Consider the following 22,356-nt stretch of genomic DNA (forward strand, 5'->3'; position numbering starts at 1 on the left):
TCATTTAAAGTGTAAGGTTTTGGAAGAAGCATTAACAAGCCCACCAAGTGAGGCTGACAGCAGTTGTTTGCCTTGTTAGCATCTGTGGTAAAGAGTGAAAACAGGCCTGTTAGTGTGTGTGTGTGTGTGTGTGTGTGTGTGTGTGTGTGTGTGTGTGTGTGTGTGTGTGTGATGAAAAAAGCAGTGTTGCTTTAAGTGATAGACCTCGAGTGGCTCCCAGTAACAGGTGTGTGCTCTTTCAAGGACCCGTCGTTTGTCAAGCTTCATGAAAGGAGGAGCTGCTGGCCACAAGTCCATTCAGTCATCACTGATCCGCCCTGAAAACCAAAACACAGAGGAAGTAAATCTCACATCTGTCTGACAGTACTATTCATACTCTGTTATTGAGACCTCTATAATAGATCATCTTAAAACAGAATAAGAAAGAGTTTCCTCACTTATACTACTTCTCAGCGGTAAACCTCTGACACTTTTTATTTATTCTTTTTTTTTTTTTTTTTTGGCTTTTGTCTGGTTTATTTGCATATTAGGCTTCTGTATACAAGGCTTTCTTACGGATCTTGTGCATGATGGTGATGATGATGATTTGCACAGAGCAAAGCAACATTAGCTGCAAAGGCAATAAAGTCCACTCATTCACTCATCTTTTCACACTTGATCCCGCTCCCCTTCTTGCTCACAAGGATTTCATGCTTGCATTTGTAAAGTAGAACAGAAATAGAAGAAATCAGAAAGAAAGAAAAAAAAAAACAAAGTGCAAAATAAGAAAACTATAACTTTTGTTTTGCCAGTGAAAGAATAAAAATGAGAAAAAGAAAAGGTGATTTAAGATCTCAGTTGGATTTACACGATGATGTGAAAGAATAAATAAAACACTGCGTCAAACGAGGATTATTTTCTGAACACTGGCAGGAAGATAAACCTCGTCATTATGACTAACAAAGTGACAGAAAACTCAATATCAAAACATTGCTGGCAAGCGCTGAACTACTTTATATGTATTTTAAAAGGAAGTTGAAAATGAAGAGGGAACATTTTGAAACTTCTTAAGCAACAGTCGTGCAACCACATGATCATCAGCCAGATTTACAGAAACGTTCAAAGCATTCATTTACATTCATCTCCTAAATGCAACTGCCACGGTTTGCATTTGTTTTGTGCATGTTATTTGCATGCATGATTGTTTTTGTGCATCATTTGGTAGCGCACTCACAAATGATCCCCCTGCATGAATGTATGAGAGCTGGATGGGCAGCAGTAGCAGCAGCAGCAGCAGTTGTCTCCGCTTTGCTCGGCTCCTAATTAGCCAGAATTAAGAAGTATTTCTCGGCCCATTGAAGAGTCCATTTCCTTTGAAAGCAGAGCATAATAAACCTTAAGTAATTACCCCAACTCATGACTATTAACTCGCAAACCGCCAGCTTCCCTTGACAACATCCTCCTCAGTGTTGTGTGGTTAAAAGGCCACTGCAGCTACCCAGCTATTTACATCCCATCTGGCGGCCTGCGAGGGACAGAAAGGCGAGACTCATTCCTAAAGACAAAAAAAAAAAAAAAAGAAGTGTAAAATGGAGTCTTTCACTCTTTCCAAACTTCGCCACAGAACTTGCATTTTCTTCCCTCCGAATAAGTTACAAAAGGCCCTCTTCTTTTCTTTTTCTGTCTTTCTTTCTTTCTTTCTTTTTTTTTTAATCCACTCACTCATTTGCATTTGGCGAGGCCGAGGAAAGTGTCTGAATGTATAATCTTCTGCATTTAGTAGTCTGTAATCCCGACGCCTCTCTGTGATGTGATTTTCTCCTCTTGGTCCCCCATGAACAATTAACTTGTAATCTGCACAAACATACATTCTGTCGCTGCAGAGATGAGACGGAGAAACACCCAAGGGACCCGGCGGACAAACTGCTCTGCGCTCCCGGAGGAGGATCACTTTTCTAGCTGCTGCAGCGAACAATTCAGCAGGGCTCCATTAAGGCTGCAGCTCCAATCCCTCATTTTTTGTCTCCCCCGTTTAAACATTTGTGTTAGCTGCTCGGAAATGTTAAATAAATGCAGTGTGACACTTTCTGTGTTTTAACTCGTCATTAGCTGCAACATGGGGCCCAGTGGTGCACAGGTGAGACAGAAGAATAAACCGCTGGTATAAAATATGGTTTGAGTTTCAGTTTGACATGTCGTTAGAAAATCCACCTTTTGCTTACAGGCTTCATTTTTTAACCGTATCCGTATAATTTTATGTCTATAAATACAGAGACAATCAAATTCATTTAAGTGATGCAATAGTATGACTGACATTCTTTTAAATATTTGAAGAGAACAACTTTGAGAAAAATGGAAGTCATTTTTTGTTTAGCTTTTAATAGTTGTATATTATCATTTTTTTAAAGTGTCTTTTTTTCTTTCAATGTATCTATTTTCTTAAATATTAAATGATATTTTTTAATAGCAAAGAAGCTCATAAAACCACTGTATACATTAGGAGACTGTGATAACAAACACACGGAGGTTTCACAGATAACTGAGGATTTAAATTCTTAGAAATGTGTGAAAAGCAAATATTTTTGGATAGAATCAAATAATGGATTTAGAGGCATAAAGCTTTTTCTTTTTCTGAAAATAACAAAATACTCTAGACTATTTTTCTGATCATGTTTTGATTCACACCCAAAAGTTAAGCACAACATATGACAATCAAAAAAGGATCCTAAATAAACTGAATAACACAGACATGACAAGATTAATATTTAATTTCTTAGACTTTAAAGTGAATGATTTTGAAAATAAATAAAGAAGGGAAAGACAGTAAGTCTGATTCATAATTTCAGTTTTATTGAAATTTCAACCAGGATGCTGGGCAATAATAAATATTTCATCAACAATGTACAAAAATAAAGACACGTGGTCTCTGGGCATAACAAAGTCGGTTCAGCAAAAACAATCATGCTGCAATTATTGAAGCTACCATCATGCAAAACAAATATGATACAAATAAAAAACACATTTGAAGCACAGATGGACAAACAGCAAGACTCAAAGAAACAAAATTTACAAAAAAAAAAATGTCCGCAGTGGCAGCAGAATCCTTTTAGCCAAACACATAGATTTCATATTTTCATATAGAACTCAAGTTTAAAATCCTTGGTACAAGGCACAGAGAGCATTCTTCGTTTTCACAAAATAAGGCCTGATAAAGAAAAATACAAATTAAAAATGTTCATGCAGCCTCGTTCACCTTTCACATCGTGGGACTAAAACTCAGACACACACACAGGAGGTTCGTGGCAGCTTGTTGTATGACACGCAGCCTTAACTTTTCATCAGCAGTCTTTAAAGTCCTTGTTACAAGGAGGAAAATAAAACGTTTTTCTCATACGCCAAACAAGAAAACATACAACACAACAGCATGCACGGGTGAGGCCGAATCCACCCTCATGCCCAGAATTTTCTATTTACAATCATCATCACATCTCAGTCTCTGTGTGTCTGTGGGCATCATTTCAGTCCGTCCTTGCCGTCGCTTGTGAGTCTCGTGAGGCCGGCGGAGGTGATGGGGATGTGCGGAGGCGGGGGCACCTGACAGATGGTGCAGGGACACGGCAATCCAGCCCAGTGCTGGAAGCCGGAGCCCAGCTGCAGGGCCGGGGGCGCAGCCGGGGAGCTCTTCATCAGAGAGTGGGGTGCCCGGAGTGACGTGAGTCCCGGCAGCGCGCTCGTGAGAGTTGAGGAGGGGGAGGAAGTTAGCGCGCTGCCGAGCAGAGGATGCACCTGGTGCGCGGCGGCAGCGGCGGCGGCGGCGGCGGCAGCAGCAGCGGCGGCGGGGCCCCCGGAGTGTCCACCGGGACCACCTGGGTGCGACACGGTCCCGCAATGGAAAGCCGAGTGCTGCCCGCCGTAAATCTCCCCAACGAGCCGCTTCATCTCGTCCAAGGAGCTCGTGAGCATCAGGATGTAGTTCCTGGCCAGAAGTAGCGTGGCGATCTTTGACAACTTGCGCACCGATGGCCCGTGCGCGTACGGCATCACCTCGCGAAGGCCGTCCATGGCTAAGTTAAGGTCGTGCATTCGTTTCCGTTCCCGGCCGTTAATCTTGAGCCGCAGGTGATACATTTCCTCCTCGGTGACTTGTTTCTTCAGCTTATACTTGTTGCTCTCCTCAGATGATGACTTGTCTCCGGAGCGCAGGCCGTGCTCCCCGCCGGTAATCTTCTGGCGTTCACCGCCCTGCGTGGAGGAGGACACGGAGGAACCGACGAGGTGATGGAGGTGGTGATGGTGGAGAGGGTGGTGGTCACGGAGAGACATGACGTCCATGTCCGGAGAGGAGGATCTGCTACTCAGGCTGGAGTCTGAATTCATTTTATGGGTTCGCTCCCGAGGTTGTTGGGTAGGAGGTCGCTGCTGGCTTCCTCCCTCTCGCTCTCACTTTCTCTCACACTAACTTTCTCTCTAGCTCTCTCTCTCTCTCTCTCTCTCTCTTTTCTGAAGTAACTCTGGTCACCTGATGTTGCCTGGATGCCTCCTGTCCCACGGTTCTGTCCCTCTTATCACACCGCTGACCAATCTTCCTCTGACTTTCTATCTCTCTCCTTGCCTCTCTCTTTCTGTGTCTCTGCGGTGAGGAGGACACTGATGATGGTATTTATACACGCCGGCAGACAAAAGCGGCTTTCCTATTCATAACGCCTCGTTAGGAGGATGACGTGCCCGTTAGAAAAGGGGGCGGTGTGCTTTGACTGTCCCAGTGACCGCGGTGCGCAACCATTCACTGCCATTGTCGGGACACTGTTGGGGGGCACAGCGCGCCTCTCTTCTCTTCTTCTTTTCTCCTCTTACCTTTTTTTTTTTTTTCATCTCATCTCCTCTTCTTTCTTTTCTTTTCTCTCGCTCTTCTTCTCTTATCTCGCGGATCAGAAACTTCTCTTCTTGGGACGATCTGGTCAGTTTTTTTGTTTGTTGTTTTTTTAATTCTGTCTTATAATAGCCTATTGATCAACGCAGTAGGCCAATAAGTTTTTTTTTTGAGAACTCATCCACTTTATTTTCAAAAGCTGCCAAAAAATATGTTCACTGTGGCCTCTTGTGTTATCTAGACATTTCATGACAATTTTACGCGGCAAGATGTTTAACATCGCAAAATCGTCATTTATTTGAACTTATTGTGATTTTCAATCGCCTACATGAAAAAATAAATAATCTATGGATTCACGAGGAAGAGGAGAGATCATGCTGTGTTTTAGTGAAACTTAATTACCCTCTCACCCTGCGTTGATTTTTGTTTTCTCGGGCACTTACATTTTACGGCAGAGTTGCTGGTTGCCAGAGGAGATGAGGAGGAATGAGAAGGGAAATTGCTCCCTGTTCCGCGGCCGCAGGGTGTTCGGCCTCCGGGGGGACAGAGGTAACATCCCCGCTCTGACACCCAGCGCTCTGCTGACCATATGGCAGCATGTGGGCGTCAGTCTGCCCCTCCAGAAAACCTCTCATCGATTCCACGTTTACTGCAGGATCATAATGTACCGAGTTTTATTATTATTGCACACTATTATCTGATTTTTCTGTTGGAATTTTGATTGTTGTAATTTAAACTTTTTTTATTTTCAACTTCATATTTAATTTTTCGTTTTATTCTTTTTATTTTATGAACGATTTCCCCCTTGAAATAAAAATGATTTGATTGATTATTTATTGTTATTATCTTAAAGTGATGAACAAGAAGAACATCTAAATATATATTTAAAAAAAAAAAACCATCTGCTCAATATAGGCTACAGTGATTATAGTATTACATAGTCCAATTCAATTCATTTAATTTCTCTCAAAGTTGGTTTGAGGCTAACACAAATGTACAAAAACCTGATCACACACACACATATCTAAAAATAAATCTAAGTCCCTTATAAATAAAGCATTTGCAAATGCCAAACAAATATGTATTTAAATAAATTAAACTGCCTCATTACATGTTAAAAATTATAATAACCAACCCCTTTTTTAAAATGATTAACAAAGGTATGAAATGAACATGAAAATAATTTTTTTAAAGCATGTTATTGGTAAAACAAGTGAACAGAGGGGTTTCTTAAGTGCTGTGTTTAAATATGGAGAGAAAGCATTAAATTGAGTCAGTCTTGTGTATATTGAGCTGCTGAGAGCACTCTCTCAGCTCTTAAGAGTCTCCTCCAGATCGGTTTTGTCGAGGTGGAGTGGAGGATTGGGCCTCAAACAATAACATGTGGAAGTGGCTGAAGCACTCTCCCTCTGACCACCACCTCTGCATCCCTCCATCCATCCATCTGCCTGTCCTTCGAGCCGCCATCCCTCTGCACATACACACACAGCACTTCAAACTCAGATAATAAAGTCTGTCTCAACCTCTTCTTGGTGCTCTATGAGATCGCCGTGGTAGAACAGTAAAAATTTGTATTCACGGCCTCATTGTTGGCCCAGCAAAAGAGCCCTTCTCATAAAGGTGCTGCCAATGCAAAGAAAAAGCGCTGCTCGGCTTTACTCTCTCTTGGTGGCATTTGAAAGTGTAAAGCTTTGAATACCAATTGCTTGAACTGGACATATGTGAATCCGCTGTAAGCCTACTAATCCTGTCCCCGAGTGTTTCTTTGTGTGCATGGGGCAGCCTCGCACACCCAAGAGAAAGTGTTCCTAATCCGGCCAATGTGGAGAAATGTGTGAATGAGAGGGACAGCCAAGAGCGTGTGTGTGCGTCAGGTATCATTTTGTGCAGGAGCACATGCTTCTGAATGGGTTTCTTTCGCTTTATTTGTGTATTTTTTTGGGGGGTGTATTTGAGTGTGTGTGTGTCCGTCTGAGGCCCCTTGCTCCACACCACCAGGACACTGGTCTAAATGGAGGCAGTTATTCACCGTTTCACAACTACTGTCGCAGCAGGTCGCCCCTAATGTGCTCTTTTCACTGCGTAAGCTCCTTGCTTTCCCTTTATTCGCCTGTTCATATCTCTTTTTTTTTAATCTCTCCTCATCTTACACTTTTACATGCTGTCTCCAGCTTCTGGATCTCTCTCTTTTTATCTTCCCCCTTTGCCAAGTGACTCTCTGCCCTCTCACATCAGTTTCGGGGCATTAAAAGGACAGTTGGTCTCACTGTAAAAGTCACTGGGTCAAGTTGACCCTATTTTGGACTGATACTGGATACACTTTACACAGCTCCCCTTTGAAGAGGGCCACTCAAGACAAAGGGGCTCAGTGGTAGAGTAAGTTGACTATCAATACGGAGGTTGGGCCATCAATCTCCAGCAGTCTACAAGTCGAGGTCTCCTTGGCCAAGACACTGAACCCCAGATTGCTGCTGCTGCAGTTTTTATGTGATGTGTTAATGGGTAAATGTGACATGTAGTGTAAAGGCCCTCTGAGTGGTAGACTAGAAAAGACAAGTCTATGTGTTTTGACTATCCATACCACCATTGAGGTGGTTCTTTTAACTTTTCACTTCAACGATTGTTGGAGAAATAGTGTTCAAGAATGGGACATAGGGACGGACAGACTGATGGGCAAGAAAGCAGAAAACCTTAAGAATTATCTTAATTTCATCCTACATAACATATGATGAGGTATTGTCCAAAAGGTGTCCAAAACCTTTAATCTCCAAATGTATGTCTTTCATTGTTGATTCCAAATGGACCTTGGAGTGTCACATCTGTCAAAAGAAAACATCCCATTGTTATCTGACTATACCTTCATTGGAACTACAATTGTTGGCTTGTTTACCTTCACCAAAAACGTCAAATAGCAGTTTACATAATTCAGGGATTCTTTTTTAGACAGTAGAAAGAAATATTGTTCTCACAATAGGATGAATGTAAGGCTGCAGTGACCTTGACCTTTTGCCACAAATATCGAAGTTCCTCCTTGATGTGCGTGGACTTGATACCAATGATCGTATCTTTTCCAGGTTTCAGACTTCAAAACGCTGACACAGTCAATTTCTTGTGTTTATTTTTCTTTTGCCGAACATATTAACAGCTAAGCCCTGTGATTGACTGGCGTACAGTCCAGGGTGTACCCCGCCTCTCGCCCAATGACAGCTTGGATTGGCTACAGCACTCCCCGCGACCCTGAACAGGAAAAGCGGTAAAGATAATGGAAGGATGGATTGACAGCTAGAGTTTGAGTCAGGACTTTAAGCAGAAACTCATGCAACCAATGCAATTTAAGTTTGGGAAAAAAACAATTGCCTTTCCACCGCTATCTCTTGGGTGGGCCAGACCCCTCTAATGAGCTGAGGGCAGTAAACAATCAATGGAAGCGTGTTTCCAGCAGTACAAGAAGACAGTAGGTTAGTGGGAGTGTCACTTTCACTGTGATCCAAACAATGGTCAACTCCCAGTGCAGTCCAAATATGGAAGTTGGTCTGGTAGGTTGAGAGGTACCAGATCACCTTCTGAGCCCTTGAGCAAGTCACCAAACCCCCTCCCCACCACCAGCTCAAAAGCGCCTGCTGTGGGCAGCTCTGTCACTCTGACATCTCTCCATTAGTCATTCTTAGAATAAAAGTTATACAGATATAGGCTATTTTTTACAATATGGAAAAAAAAAAAAAAACACTGCTCATCAAAAATATTTCGTGACTTAACTAGGTCAATAAATTAACTTATTTATAAACCATACATTCATTGATGATGCAAAAGACACCGTCACCCTGTGGCTTTTTGTTTCTGACTGTAACAGTCTGTTGCGAATTCCAGTTGCATTCTTTTAAAAAATCAACTTCATAAATAAACCTTTGATTATGTTCTAATTAGTTTCTCAGACAAATTTAGGCCCGAAGCCAAACCTACAGTACTGCCAACCCCTGCACTATAAGCCCACAGTCAGTTGAGCTCTTTGCTAATATATTCCTATATTTTTAGAATTTATTACAAACATTGGCTGCAACTAGGACAGAATAGCAGTTCAGTGGGTGACAACAAACTAAAAAAAACTAACCTGCCACTTTTAAAGAGGAAGAAATTAAAAGTAATTCTGAAACTTCCCCATTTTTTATGTCTGGTGTAGAATATTTTTTCTACAATACATTTACCTGGAAGTCCTCTATAAAATTTGCCATTCTCTGCTAGCTTTGAAAAATGGTGTGCATTGTTTTTGTCTTGCTGGGCCCCCCATTCATAACTCTGGCACCCCCTAGGGGTCACACACCCCACTTTGGGAATCGCTGATGTAGCTTGATCTAGATAGATTTGTTTTAGACAGAGTTCAAACCCACTTTTGTTCTTAGTTTAGTTTATTAGTGTATTGGACAGGGACCATGCACAGCTCAACTGTTGGGCCAGAGTTAGTTACGGCTAATTTACATCTGTGGTCCGTGGGCATGAAACTGAGTACTAAGCAGGCCTGCAGTGTATGCAACCAAGTGAACGTGTTACTGTGGATCTATACTCCTTTTATTTTGCCATCAAAGAGATCATGAAACCACAGTTTGAAGTTTTACAGAAAGAGCTTCACAAAGGTTGGAGCAGTAGAACGGCAGATGGAAGACAGGAAGAAATTCAGATCTGAGGCGGAGGACAAGCAAAGCCCACAGACCCTAATCAAAAGTAGTTCTGGGGTTTTTATTTTAGTTTAATGAAATCCTAATATAGGAAAAGTAAAAATTATCTTCTGCACATCTCAGAAATGTTTGAATAACTTTTAAAAGCTGTGTTCTTTGTGTTGTAAATCCGGGGCTACAGAGAATATCAATAAGATGTCTGTCTTCTCATTCCTGTTATGTGAAAAGTAAACAAACCTTCAAATTATAGGAAGCTTTTAATTAAGGAGACGATCAAACAATTTAAAGCTCGTTAATTACAGACCTCACAACCATCTACGCCAACACGAATATTGAGGTCCTAATTAATATTTGTGGGGCTGTTTTGTTCTTGGAAGACATTGGCGTTAATTAGGCAAAAACAAGTCAAATTAACATTTCAGTGATGAAGAAACATACCTTTATCTTCTTATATCTTTCTGTCTGAAGAAACTCTAATAAAAATTTGGCATCTGAAAGCTTTCTGAAGCATGCTGACAATAAGTTTTATCAAAAGAAACAAAGTTTTGTGTCTTGGATTTTCTAGCTCGATGCAAATCAGTCTGGGTAATTGAAATTCATTTAGAAATCACATTTCAGATTCTACATAAATATTTAGAGTTTAAAGCTTTTTAACATGTTTCTAAAAAAAGATCAGTAGAAGACAAAGAATAGCACTTTCATGTATGTTAAATAAAGCAATAGTGTGTTTGCTTAGCTTAGCACAATGGTCGATAAAGGGCCTCAAAGGTAATGAACAACAAAAACAGCTACACCTATACCAGGATCCTCAACACTAACAAATCTGTTTAAAAAAGCTCTAAAGAACAAGTGAAAAAACCACAGGGGGTAGGGAGCTGCTTACTGACAACCAATATAAAAGTTATGGGTTTGGCCGAGAAATAGTCAAACACATAACTCAACCTTAAACGCACAGTAGAGCCGTTTTCACATATGCACTCCGGATAATATTTAGATATTTACAGGAGGACTTCTCCGGAGATTCTCCCGAACTAGTCGTTCACATATGCTCCTCACAGCGGGGGACTTTCCCTGTCAGAGGGGAGGGGGCGTGGGGGGATTTCCCGACATAAGACGTTACGTAAATAAACAACGCGGAAGTAGCGGCCGAAGCAACAGAGTCCGCTACACGACGTTATAATGAGAATATTTGCCTTTATATCAATACTATGTGTAATCTAATAGAATGACAACATCCACAAAAGAGAAGAGAACAACATACTGACGAACAGAAAACATAATGCAGCCGTTTAATTACGTGCACGGTCATTATATAAATGTCATTCTCTTTCCATTGGCTGAAATTGAAATCTCTGGAGTATATTCGGCCACGTTTAGACATCAGCTATTAGATATTCTATTAGATATTAGATATTCTGCGGATAAACTCCGGGTAAAGTCCGCGCGAAAAACGCGGCAGTTTGCATTCACACATAGCCTAAAGAACCTCCAGGTTTATGTAAAATCCGCCGCCAGGGGGTTCTCAATCAAAACAATAACAAAAGCTGACGTCAATGCTCGCGGGGAATCATGGGAGTGATTCTCTCGTCAACTCCATGTTGACCGTAGTCAAGACGAATTGGCAAAACCGACCTGAGAAAGAGAATATGTTTACCGACGATGTATCCAAGTATAATTTACATTACGTTTTATCACAGCAGCACATACAGCAACAGTACGGCAGCTTTCAGTAGCAGCTCCCGCTTCCTTATACAGCCGTCTTTGACGTAACATCCGTTGTTTCCTTGGCAACGACAAACATTTTGTGTCTGTCAAGGCAGCGGCTGCTGCGACAAGACGCGTCCCGTTAACTGTAAAATTACGGATTTCTCTGGCTTTGATAACTGTCGGAAATATTTGATAGTAAACATTGTCATAAAATTCTACATACTATACCTTTAAGGTAAAGATTTCCATTTATTTTTAATGTTGTAAGCTAGGGATGCTGGTAGGAGAGGTTTTTACCATTGGACAGAGCCAGGTTAGCAAGGGGAAGCTAAAAAGACACTAGCCATTTCCATCTCAGCTCAGATTCAAATGTATTTTACATTAATGTTGCTTTGCAGAACAAAATAAAAAAAAAAACTCATATGCTGACTGACGCTTCATATTAAGCCCACTGGTGTTAGAGTTTTATCAATCTATTTTGAAAATATATTATATATATTCCTTTAACCTTTATAACTTGTAGTATCGACCTCATCCTGGTCATCAGTCATTCTCCTCCTCCTCATCAGACTCACACAGACACAAGCACACAAAGGCACACACACAGATTTACACACAACACCAGCACTTAACCAGCCTCCAGGCCGGCCCATCAGCTTTGGCAACAAGGTTCTCCTTTTAACTGTCCCTTTCAGCGTGGGACAATCAGGACACCTCCCATCGCCTCCTTTCAGCCTCACCCCCCACCACTCCTCCCCATACTGCTCCCTGTGTCACTTTGTGTCTGCTTCGCCCCCTCGCAATGGGTTCACATGACCAGAAAATGAAGCGAGGGTCTCAGCAAGCAGGGACTGAAAGCGAGTATGTTTGTGTGTTACGTTTGAGAGAAAGAGAAGGAGAAGGAGAGAGATTAACATGTAGGAATTAAGCCGGCGTGATGGGGTGAGTGGAGTTACATGTAGAGAGGAGAGTTGGGTTCAGGTCTGGCTTGTGCACATGCTTGTGTGTGTTTCTCATTTGTCTGTTTGTAGCTCGCAGACAAGCGGCCATCCTCTTAAAATGTATGTAAGAACATCATCACACACAGGGTTGTACGGCTGCAATATAGTTATCTATTACAATAAAGTGTAAGTGGGACTGCACACACACACAGTCACACACATACGCCGCACACTCCATTACAGGAGTGCAGCGGGCTGCTGGGAGTGAGGCCTGGTTACTGTCAGAGAGATTATCACATCATTAACTGCTAATGAAAAACCAATTCAGACAGCGCTCCTCCTGCGCTCTGTGCTCGCCCTCTCTCACTCAGCCTGAGATTTTCTCAGCCACACAGCGATAAAACATAAACCATTTGTTGAAGTTTCGTTAGTTTTGTGAAAACTATGGATGATTTTAATCAGCTGCAAATTAGGAGAAAGGAAAAGGAGAGAATTTACAATTAGGAAAAATCTGTTTTTCCTACAGGAGTCAAGATTTTACCCACATTTTACAGAACTTTTCAACAACTTTTCAACTTTTTTTTTCAACAGCTTTGTTCATCACAGACTCCTTTTTTCACTACAGGTAAACAAATGCCAAGCTTGATGGATGCACTTTGCATTGTAGCTCTAAGATACTGACTACACTGATCAAATTTGCTAGCTAGCCGACCAAAATAATTAGTGGTAGGTTGACTTTGAGCAGCGAGGAGGTCTAATGCCTCCTCCCTTAATATTTGGACAGATTAGCATATTTTAAAAAAGTTGGACACCACTCACAAAAATACTAAATTTTACAAACTTGAGGGGCTTTCAACGATCAGTGTCGCACCCAACACTCAATCTCAAACAGCCATACGTAAAGGTACGAGATCAGCTTGGCAAAAGAGGTTCCAGTGATGAGAAGGTCTAATTCACCTGACTTGATGAGCTGGACAAAATTCTCAGAACTAAACCAGTGGTTGAACCATTAGGTGTTGTTGAGTCCTGGGATGTTGCTACACCTAGCACCTTCTGCTGATGTTGAACTGAATGGAAACAGTGAGCGACAGCGTTTTGCTATTTTTCGCTGATTGTCAGTTGTAATTGAAATTGCCTGTAACTAGCTGTATTGCTGCATCAATTGCAACAAGCCTAATGCTTGTATGATGAGTCCACCAGTGATTTGTTCTGGTTGCTGGGTTGATTGTTTTCTCCCAAGCAAACAAACTGCTCCAGGGATCCTTTGGCAGCGAGCCCAAACCTTCTTTTTAATGCGATCTCAGCTCACTTGTTTTGTTCCGTATCAGTGTGCGATTTGTTGTGTTCACATAAGTCCAAACGGCCCGGCCTAAAGGAGGGAAAAGCCCCGTTTCTGAACAACTTCTCCAAACGATCCAGGTGTGAAAGCACCCTAGATTTTGACCTTTCTTTATTTTCTTGAATAAAGGCTTCAACAGCAAAAGGCACCTTAAAACACTAATATCACTAATATTGATTACAACCCTTTCAATATGAAATTAAATAATATTTATGATCTTTACATAAGAGCCTTGCTAACTGCTTCCACTTCCACACGGCCATTACTTTCTGGTTCCAAGAAAATGTGATGCTGAAGTATAGTCTTATAACAACAAAAAGCTTTAGTCATCATGCACAAATTACATCATACACAACTCCATGGTCTATCACTTCCTTTATTTTGAATTCATGCACGTGTCTTGAACTCTTTTCAACCTGTTTTTTTTCAGCGATTGACCTTGCCTTTTAATAGTTTTGAAGGTCAGCCCTCCTCAGACTGAAAGGCTAATTTATGAATCATCAGCAGGCCTTATGTTGTAGAAAGAACAGCAGCTTCTGTTAACTCAGATTACACTGAGTTACTTGTCAAAGCTTAAACCAGTCCATCATTTCCAGGGCTTCAGATACTATAAGCAGATGAAATGATTGTCTGCATATTTTAATGCTATGAGAGAAGTTTATGGTGCGAGAAAGATCAAGACGTAGAGAGAGTGAAGCAACTTCATCAAACACATTATCTGTCCTGTGACGCTTTGCCTTGCAACACCAGTTTGCTCCTGTGTGCAGCAGTTTGAGATTTATGCATCTGCTCATGCACACTTTTTTTGTACGTGTCTGAAGGCATGTGTGGCATTTGTATGTGTGTTTTGACTGCACGAAGCAATAATAAAAACCACCCCAGAACAGGCCACATTTTTCAAGTTTGTTTGACGCATTTAAAATGCTAATAACCAGTTTATTATGTGCTACATCAAATGCAAATGCTCTGTTTTACTGCCGTGAAGTTAGGCCGACGTTAGCATTTGCATATCTTATGTCTGTCTTCTTAGCATGCATGGAGGAACTGGATAGCAGGCAGACTCCCAATAAATAACATTAACAGGCACATTAGATAAACAAGCTCCAATGATGCTGCTATTAGGGAAGGCAGAGCCATTGCCAGCTTAAATGTAGGTGTTTGACACAGCAGCATATGGTGTGCAAATTCCCCCAAATCAACCTAACGCCAACGTTATCTGGAAATGTCAGGGTGAGCAGACGGATTGAAAAAACATCGCTTTAACGGCAGACGCTTTACGATGTTGAGAAAATGCTGTGGAGGATTTTGCCTCTTTAAGACCAACTGGCGGATGGCTCTCCTTGCGTGTGGGTGTGTGTATTTGTGTGTGTGTGTTTGCCTTTGTGTGAGTGAGTGAGAGAAACAGCAGTTAAGACTATCGTTCAAACTCTAATTGTAAAGTAGAAAGTTTGTCTGGTTTAATGTTTGGTTCACTTTAAGTCTTAATCACCTTCAGGCTCCATTCAGAATCCCACTAAAATGTGAAGTAAACATTCCATAAAGAAAATAATATATTCTCGTAAAAAAAAGCATCTCTGAATATCATAGCAGCTATTCATTATGAATATGAGATGGGGACACAAGGACACTTAAAGGCGTTCATTTCCGTCACGGTTGTTCAGCGACTGTTTGATGAGATATGTTGATAGGTGTTTTTTGATGCGTCTTTTTGCTCTGAAATAGTTGGTCAGAGGACTGCATCATAAAGTTTTCTTAAACATACAACTACTGCAATAGATGGTTAACTGAAATGTATAAATATTGTGAAGTTTTTTTCCCAGCAGGTTATGAAAATAGACAGAAGTTGAGAAGTTGAAGCTGATGCCTCTATATGACCAACAAATGCAAACTCGTCCACCAGTGAAAAGATGTACTATTTCTAAAGTACTATTTCTATAAAGTAATTTGCCGGGTTACCCGCCACAAAATGAAAGTCACTTACAATCCTAATTCATAAAACACCCTCAGCTGTTTTTTGTCACTGCGCTCTCAGTTTAAATGAATTTAACTTTTGGAACTACCACGAGTGAAAACAAGCGCTCGTCAATGTCTCTTCTCCCTCCCTGATCAAAATCAAGAAGGAGCGCGCCTTCTTATATCAGCTTTGTTAACAACAATGGCTAAGGATAAACTTATCTGACTCATCATTTCGAGGGTACAATTTTTAGGTCCAGAGCTGCTGCTAATGCCAAGACAGGATTCCTTTATGGTATTCAAAACACATCTAACGGTCACCACCAAGGAAAGTAGAGGTCGACTTTTGTAACCGAACAGTAAACCCCTGGGAGATCCGCTTTGTGACTGAGGTTGGGGGCGCCGTTTGGGGACACAGGCCTTTAAGAACTCTGAACTTTTGTGTACTCATCTCAGGTTGGATATTGATCAGAAGAACATTCATCGTGTTTTTTTCACACCAGAACATTATGAAAAAATACAATATTTCTATATTCTTACTTATATCACTTGTCATTGCATTCATGAGATGAGATTCAAGCAAAGAGATGTAAGGCCTACACGCAGACCAGAGACGCCAGTGGTTACTTTTCTCATTTTTCATGGCAGTTATAAGTATTACAGTCACTATACACATTGAGTCTTCTCAAGGCATCTTGCAAACAGCTAATTAAAAATATAGTTCTATCTTAAAAGCAGTTTAGACTGGTAACTTAAAGTACAGCAGCCATTTAGCTTTTAGTCACAAGAGCCACTAAATGAACTTGATTAAGAAAAAAAACGGAATCCTTAACTCCACTCTTTAAAGGCTAAAGGTATTGTTTAAATATGTGATTATAACTTTGTTACGATTGTCTCTCTTTAACCCAACATTCTCCCATCTCTTCTCCTTAGACCTCCTCTCCTCTCGTCTTTGTTCAAAAGGGCCACTAATCATGAGAAACCAGCGTTCTCTTGATCCAACATTTGTTCTCACTGTATACCCGGGCACTCTGGATGAGTGTCAGCTACATACCACAAACAAATACTGAAGTGTACATGCTAATGCTCTCTTTTTGTTATTCTCTCCTTCCTCCTTCCAGCATGCCCAGTAATCTCTCCTCCTCTCTCTCTCTCTCCTGGCTCCTAATCCGCTCCACAGCCGTGAAAACTTTCCTTGAGTGAGAGATGACCCGTTCTAATGGGTGAAGGCAACCACCCACACACACAGCTGCGGAGGGTCCAGCAAACACACACACACAGAGAACGTACACCTCGATAAGCCTTCTTGGCAAGTCTAGATTGCCTGACTAAACTTAGTGAGTCGGGAATATGGTTCATTTCTTAAACCCATAATTAAAACCCTAAACTGCTACACAAAGATATATAGAGAATCTAACTTGTTGCTTAAGTTTTTTTTTATTTTCATGTAAATAATAAGGTAGAGCATATGGTAACATCTTTTGAAATGTGACTATATTTTACTTAAAATTTATTTTTGGGCTTTTTATGTGTTTTTATTGTAGTGACAGGACAGTGGATATAATTGGAAATCAGGGAGAGAGAGAGAGATAGAGCGGGGAATGACATGTGGGAAAGGAGCCACAGGCTTGATTGAACCCCGGGCTACTGCCCCTGCTCGAAATTTGAATATGTTTGTATGAACATTACATTTCTTTGGAGTATGGGTGGTTTGTCAAAGAAAAGACAGATTTTTTTTTACATTTTATAGATGTTCAAATATTACTCAATAATTGTCTAATAAGGAAAGTCCTGATTGGTCCCAAAGCTTTTTCCATTGGAATATCTCCAACCTAGTTTCGGTTTTACAAATACTGAGTGGAGTAGAATATATGAATGTATTTAATAAACTTTTATTTGAAAACAACAAGACCCCAACAACATCAGAACGTCATGACACAGACAGTAAGGGTTTAACGTCAGTTTAAAAAAAAACAAAATAATGAGGTTTCTGTGTGCTCTGTAGATTCTGAGATAAATACAGATAGTCCGAGCAGATCTAAATGAGGGAAAGACATCGCTGTGTTTCAGAGCAGCTGTTTGGGTGAGCTGAGTGTGTGCAGGTGTCGAGCTCTCAGAGGGATCATTCGGCCATTTTCCTGCTGGTTCCTCTGCACTTGTTTATTAAACTGCGTAAAGAACTATACAGCTGCTTTTAAAGGCTTTTCGCCAGCTGATTGCGTATTTTAAAAATCCCTGCTGCCCATTTTTCCTAAGCAAGACAAAAGTTTGAAGATTGGCTGTTAATTTGCACTTAAAAAATGATCGAGCATAAACATTTTGACGAAGCCCAGAGGGCTGTACCAATCAAAAAATACACATGTACCCAAATGTTGTCACTTTCTATTGTAGCTGTAAAAAAACATCATCTCAAAATTCTCTGCCAAACAAAAGCTCATTGCTTTACCCAAAATTGGTAATAACATGCCAATCAAAGCTTTTTCTTTAATTTCATAGGTTGTTGTAACTAAAAAGCTGCCTGACTTGCATTTATACATGTTTTAATGTTTGTTCACAACCTTGAGTCCACATGTTCATTTTCTCATAACATAAATAGTGTCCAGCTGACATTTCTGTCAACAGTAGCCACTGCTTTAAGTAGTCATACGTAACATTAAGAAGTTGAATGATTAATGATTAATCAGTTTTACCTTAACCTCTGTTCCCTTTGAACCCTAACTGACAGAATGACAATGATCTTGAAGTTTTAAATGCTCAGATGAACCAGACACTCATTTTCCATCTCCATAATAATCTTGTTATATTGAGGTAATAAAAATAATCTATTTTATCTGACATGAATAGACTGATCATCTCAACAATTTAAAACAGGCTCTTTCACAATGCTTCCTAGATTATTAAGTGTTTTGTGCATTATACGTGACGATTGTCTTATTCATTTGACACATTTAGTAGAATTGTCTAAACCCAGAAGGCAGTGCAAGTCGGTGCTGCTGCAGCCTTTTACACTAATCTGACTGTCAACAATCACTTCTTCAGAATCTGTCAGTTTGCTGCATTAAACGTGCCATTTAAATCCTTACAAAAACATTTTATGAGTTCCTTTATGACCAATATATAAGTCCCTAAAAAATACACAACACATTTTGTTGTTTTTGGAGAGTTATGATAGAAAGCATTTAGTAAGGGATTCAATATTGCCCACACAAGAATACAGCACACAGACAGACTGCTAGTTAGTGACAGACAGGCTAGCCAGTAGCCACACAGCCATGCTACAGTACAATTTCTCTAGACCAGCTACTCTGGTCCTGCTTCAACAGATGGCCTGACAGGTCCCTGGACAGGCCTGCAAGGTGGTGGGAGGGCTGGGGGAGGTGGGGGTAGTGGAAGGATTGGGGTGTCAAAGGGGGGGCAGAGGGAGATTGCAGGGGGTTGGCACCCTCTCAGGAGGGCTAGTGGGGGTGGTGGGGGTGGAAGAGGGAGGAAGGAGGAGGGAGACATATGTCCACAACCCTGGCCCCTGACGACGAACTGTCTCTGCTGGCTGCCTGATGGCTAACTGGATGTCACACATACACACAGTCACACACACACACACAAACTTGCTGTCACTTTTACAGGGACTGCTTACATTTTGAAGTTTACCTTGTGGGGACCGGTCCCCATGACTGTGAATAAGTAGTTATAGTCCCCACAACGTGGCTTATCTAGCATATACAGTGCACATACACACACAGATACATAAAATTGCTCACTAAGTCTGGCATATCTTGCAGTACAGCTCCTCTCCCTCTCCATCTGCACCTAAAAGACCCACGTGCCCCGACAATGAGGTGACCATGTCAGCGCCTGAGCCGAAGCAGAGGGATGGAGAGAGAGAGCGAGAGAGAGCGAGAGAGAGAGAGAGAGAGAGAGAGGGCAGGGACGAGGGAGGGACACATTAACAAGCTATAATCTCAACTGCCTTATCCATTATGCATTGTGTGGGCCAATTTACATCGTGCTGGTCCCTCTGGGAGAAAGGAGATCATCCATCACATCACTTTATTAGCTCCCTCACACTCTCTCAGATGCACCCCCCCCCCACACACACACACACACACACACACATCATTATTTGTCTCTGCCTGTCCTTCGCTCTCTCTCCCTCTGTTTTGTGGGACTGTTTTGTCATGGTGGTTATTTCAAACTGCTGCTGCCTCCATAAAACAAATCCAAACTGTGTCTTGTTGTGCAAACTGCAACAAATGTGAAGGGATCTTTTTATTTAATTATATACACAAAAGTTTTTTGAACAACTTAATATCAAAGTTTGAGTCATGTAGGAATTTAGTTACAGGTGAATTTAAAAAATGCTATGCTGATCCTTGTTTTACACAATAAACTCACATTTTCAAAAGGTTTAATTAATCTCTTCTTCAAATTTAGATAAATGGGTCATTCAGAATTAAAAACACAAACATTTTATATGCAGCTCATTTTGGATTGTTGTTTTGTCAACTTGGTTAAGGTAACCCTGTTCATGACTTTAGTTAAAAGAAGAATATCATGTGTTAAAATAAATATGTTTCAGGCCAGCAATGAGTTCAGTCTTTACCAGAAAAAAAACCCTACATTTGTGCTTTTTTTCCTATCAAATTTCCTGAGGAAACATTCAACATATAAGTTGAGCTTCAACTTTCAATTTTTTTTTGACTGTTTCTCTTACAATGTAATTTAATTCACAAGAGTTTTTAATACCCATTCCAGTTTAGTTCAATTGAACTGCACTTTTAAGAACTTCAGTGAAACAGCAGTTTAGTCAGAAAGGCTTGAAATTTGTTGGCTTTTATTACTCAAACAAAATTGAAAATGCATTATGGTTTTATTAAGCAAGGAGTTTTGGGATTTTGTGGCATTTCTATTGTGGAGGAAATACAAAATTTGACTGTATTTCCTTTCTTTTGTAGGTAATTTGATTCAACCTAAGGAAGAGATAACATAATATTTGAAGACAGAAAAAGCTCCCGTTAGTTTAAGATTTGAAAAATACATTGAAAATAAGATACATTTTCCATTGAAACATCCTCATTTTAGTCCTCATGTTTTTGTGTCTAATGGCTGGATCGACTCAAATCTTCACCATGCATTTGTCAGTGAAATTAATTGCTGGCACCTTGGCCATACCCACACACACACACACACACACACACACACACACACAGTCACACAGTAGATCCATCAGATACTCAGTCATCCTGTGAATAAAAAGAGCTGTAATTGCAATCATATATGTGCAGCTCCAGCACTGCAAGCCATACCGTACCATTAGTATCACAAATAAGTAATAATTTGCTAATGACAACATTATGTTGAGTCAGTTTAGGGGCAATTAAAGTGAATGATATTTACATATGCCCAATGAATCACAGAGCGTGGCAGTTCAGGCGGACTCTAATGAATATTCATCCAGGCATTTCTCCCCTGCGCACTGCAGTTTATAAACTGAATTATGGCTGATTTGCCCTTTTAAAAAATGAACATCGGCGCTCCCCCACAAGGAGGCTGCGAACAATAACGTCTGATTATAAAAATGTTTTACTGCTAAACTGCCGGTGAGGAGACGGCGGCAGCGTGGTTAAAGACTCTGCTGGAGGGGTGCAGAGGAGGGAGAGCCCACCCAAAATCAATCCAGTTTAGTCTCGGCCTGTCCACCTTTTTAGACTGACATAAATATTTACAGTGTGCATTCAGAGAGGTCTATACATCACAAGTAGCAGACTGAACATGTAATTGATTTGTTTTTACTGGGGGTAGTCTGTTTTAAGATTATCCCAAGTGGATGACATGGTTCACACAGACCTTTTAGGCTGTATTTCCATAATGAGAGACGCACGGCTCTCTACCTCAGCACAGATACCTCCACCGGTGATTTCCCTAGTAATTGCCCCCGGTGTGTGCCGGGTGCTACCGCTGACCTCTCAGGTGCAGGATCAACAGGCGACATCAGTTTGCATTCACATGGCGCATTACAAGATGGGCTGCAGCATGCTGATCATGCAAATAAGCTGCAGCTCTCTGGCAGGTGTCGGCACACACACACTCAACAACACACAAAACCTTCATGGGAACACATGTACATACAGTATGTGCACTTGCAGCATCCTCCAAAGGGTGTTTAATGATTATCAAATTGATTCATTTAGGTGTGAGGTTCATACCCAGTAACTGCCGCTGTACCAAATAATAACCAATAATATAAGACAAGTATTAATTAAATAACAAAAGAGCAAGAGTATCAAATTAAAATGGCCAAAAGACTAAACAACACCCAAAAAGTTACCAAAGTTGGGGTCCCTCACGACAGACGAAGTGTCATGTTGTAAGGTATACTTTTAAAGAATAGCAACAGCAGTATCAGCAGTAGAGCAAGGACATTCTGATTTGGGGAGCTATAGGGGTCTCGTTTGTTGAAAGTATGTCTTGGTTTTTAACAAAACAAACAATAGCATAGGCCTACTACTCCTTAATATATATATATATAGAGTGTCATTTGGTTTTATGTACTAAATGTTGTAAGTTTTTATATATATTGAATAGTCAAAGGCCCAGGGGCGAGTAGGAAGTCAGCAATAGCTAGGCTACATACTCTGCATTATTACGCATCATTACATGCTTTTTGGAAACTATTTTATACTGCACGTTCCTTATTCATTTCGTATTACAACTGACCAAAAAAACACCATGAAATTATCTTCAACAACTTGGGTGTAAAAGCGGAAGCAGATTCAGCTAACATTTCTACTGAAACGGCGGTACACCTACATTACAGTTTAGCTAACATCAGCCCGAGACAAACAGCAAATGACAGACATATTTTACACACTTCACTCGCAACTCGAGCTTATATTGTGA

General features: G+C 40.8%; 1 protein-coding gene across 1 annotated transcript; it reads right to left on the reverse strand.

Moving 5' to 3' along the window:
* Positions 1-2,813: 2,813 nt before the first annotated feature.
* On the reverse strand, positions 2,814-5,668 carry olig3 (oligodendrocyte transcription factor 3). The gene has a single exon (XM_020643082.3). It carries the CDS (start codon positions 4,354-4,356, stop codon positions 3,493-3,495), a length of 864 nt encoding a protein of 287 aa, XP_020498738.1. The 5' UTR covers positions 4,357-5,668; the 3' UTR covers positions 2,814-3,492.
* Positions 5,669-22,356: the final 16,688 nt, after the last annotated feature.

The sequence above is a fragment of the Labrus bergylta genome, chromosome 10, assembly GCF_963930695.1.
Source record: "Labrus bergylta chromosome 10, fLabBer1.1, whole genome shotgun sequence".
NCBI lineage: Eukaryota > Metazoa > Chordata > Actinopteri > Labriformes > Labridae > Labrus > Labrus bergylta.

What these genes read in the sequence shown, in the direction of transcription:
- olig3 (XM_020643082.3), bottom strand. Translation starts at nt 4,356, where the DNA reads ATGAATTCAGACTCCAGCCTGAGTAGCAGATCCTCCTCTCCGGACATG.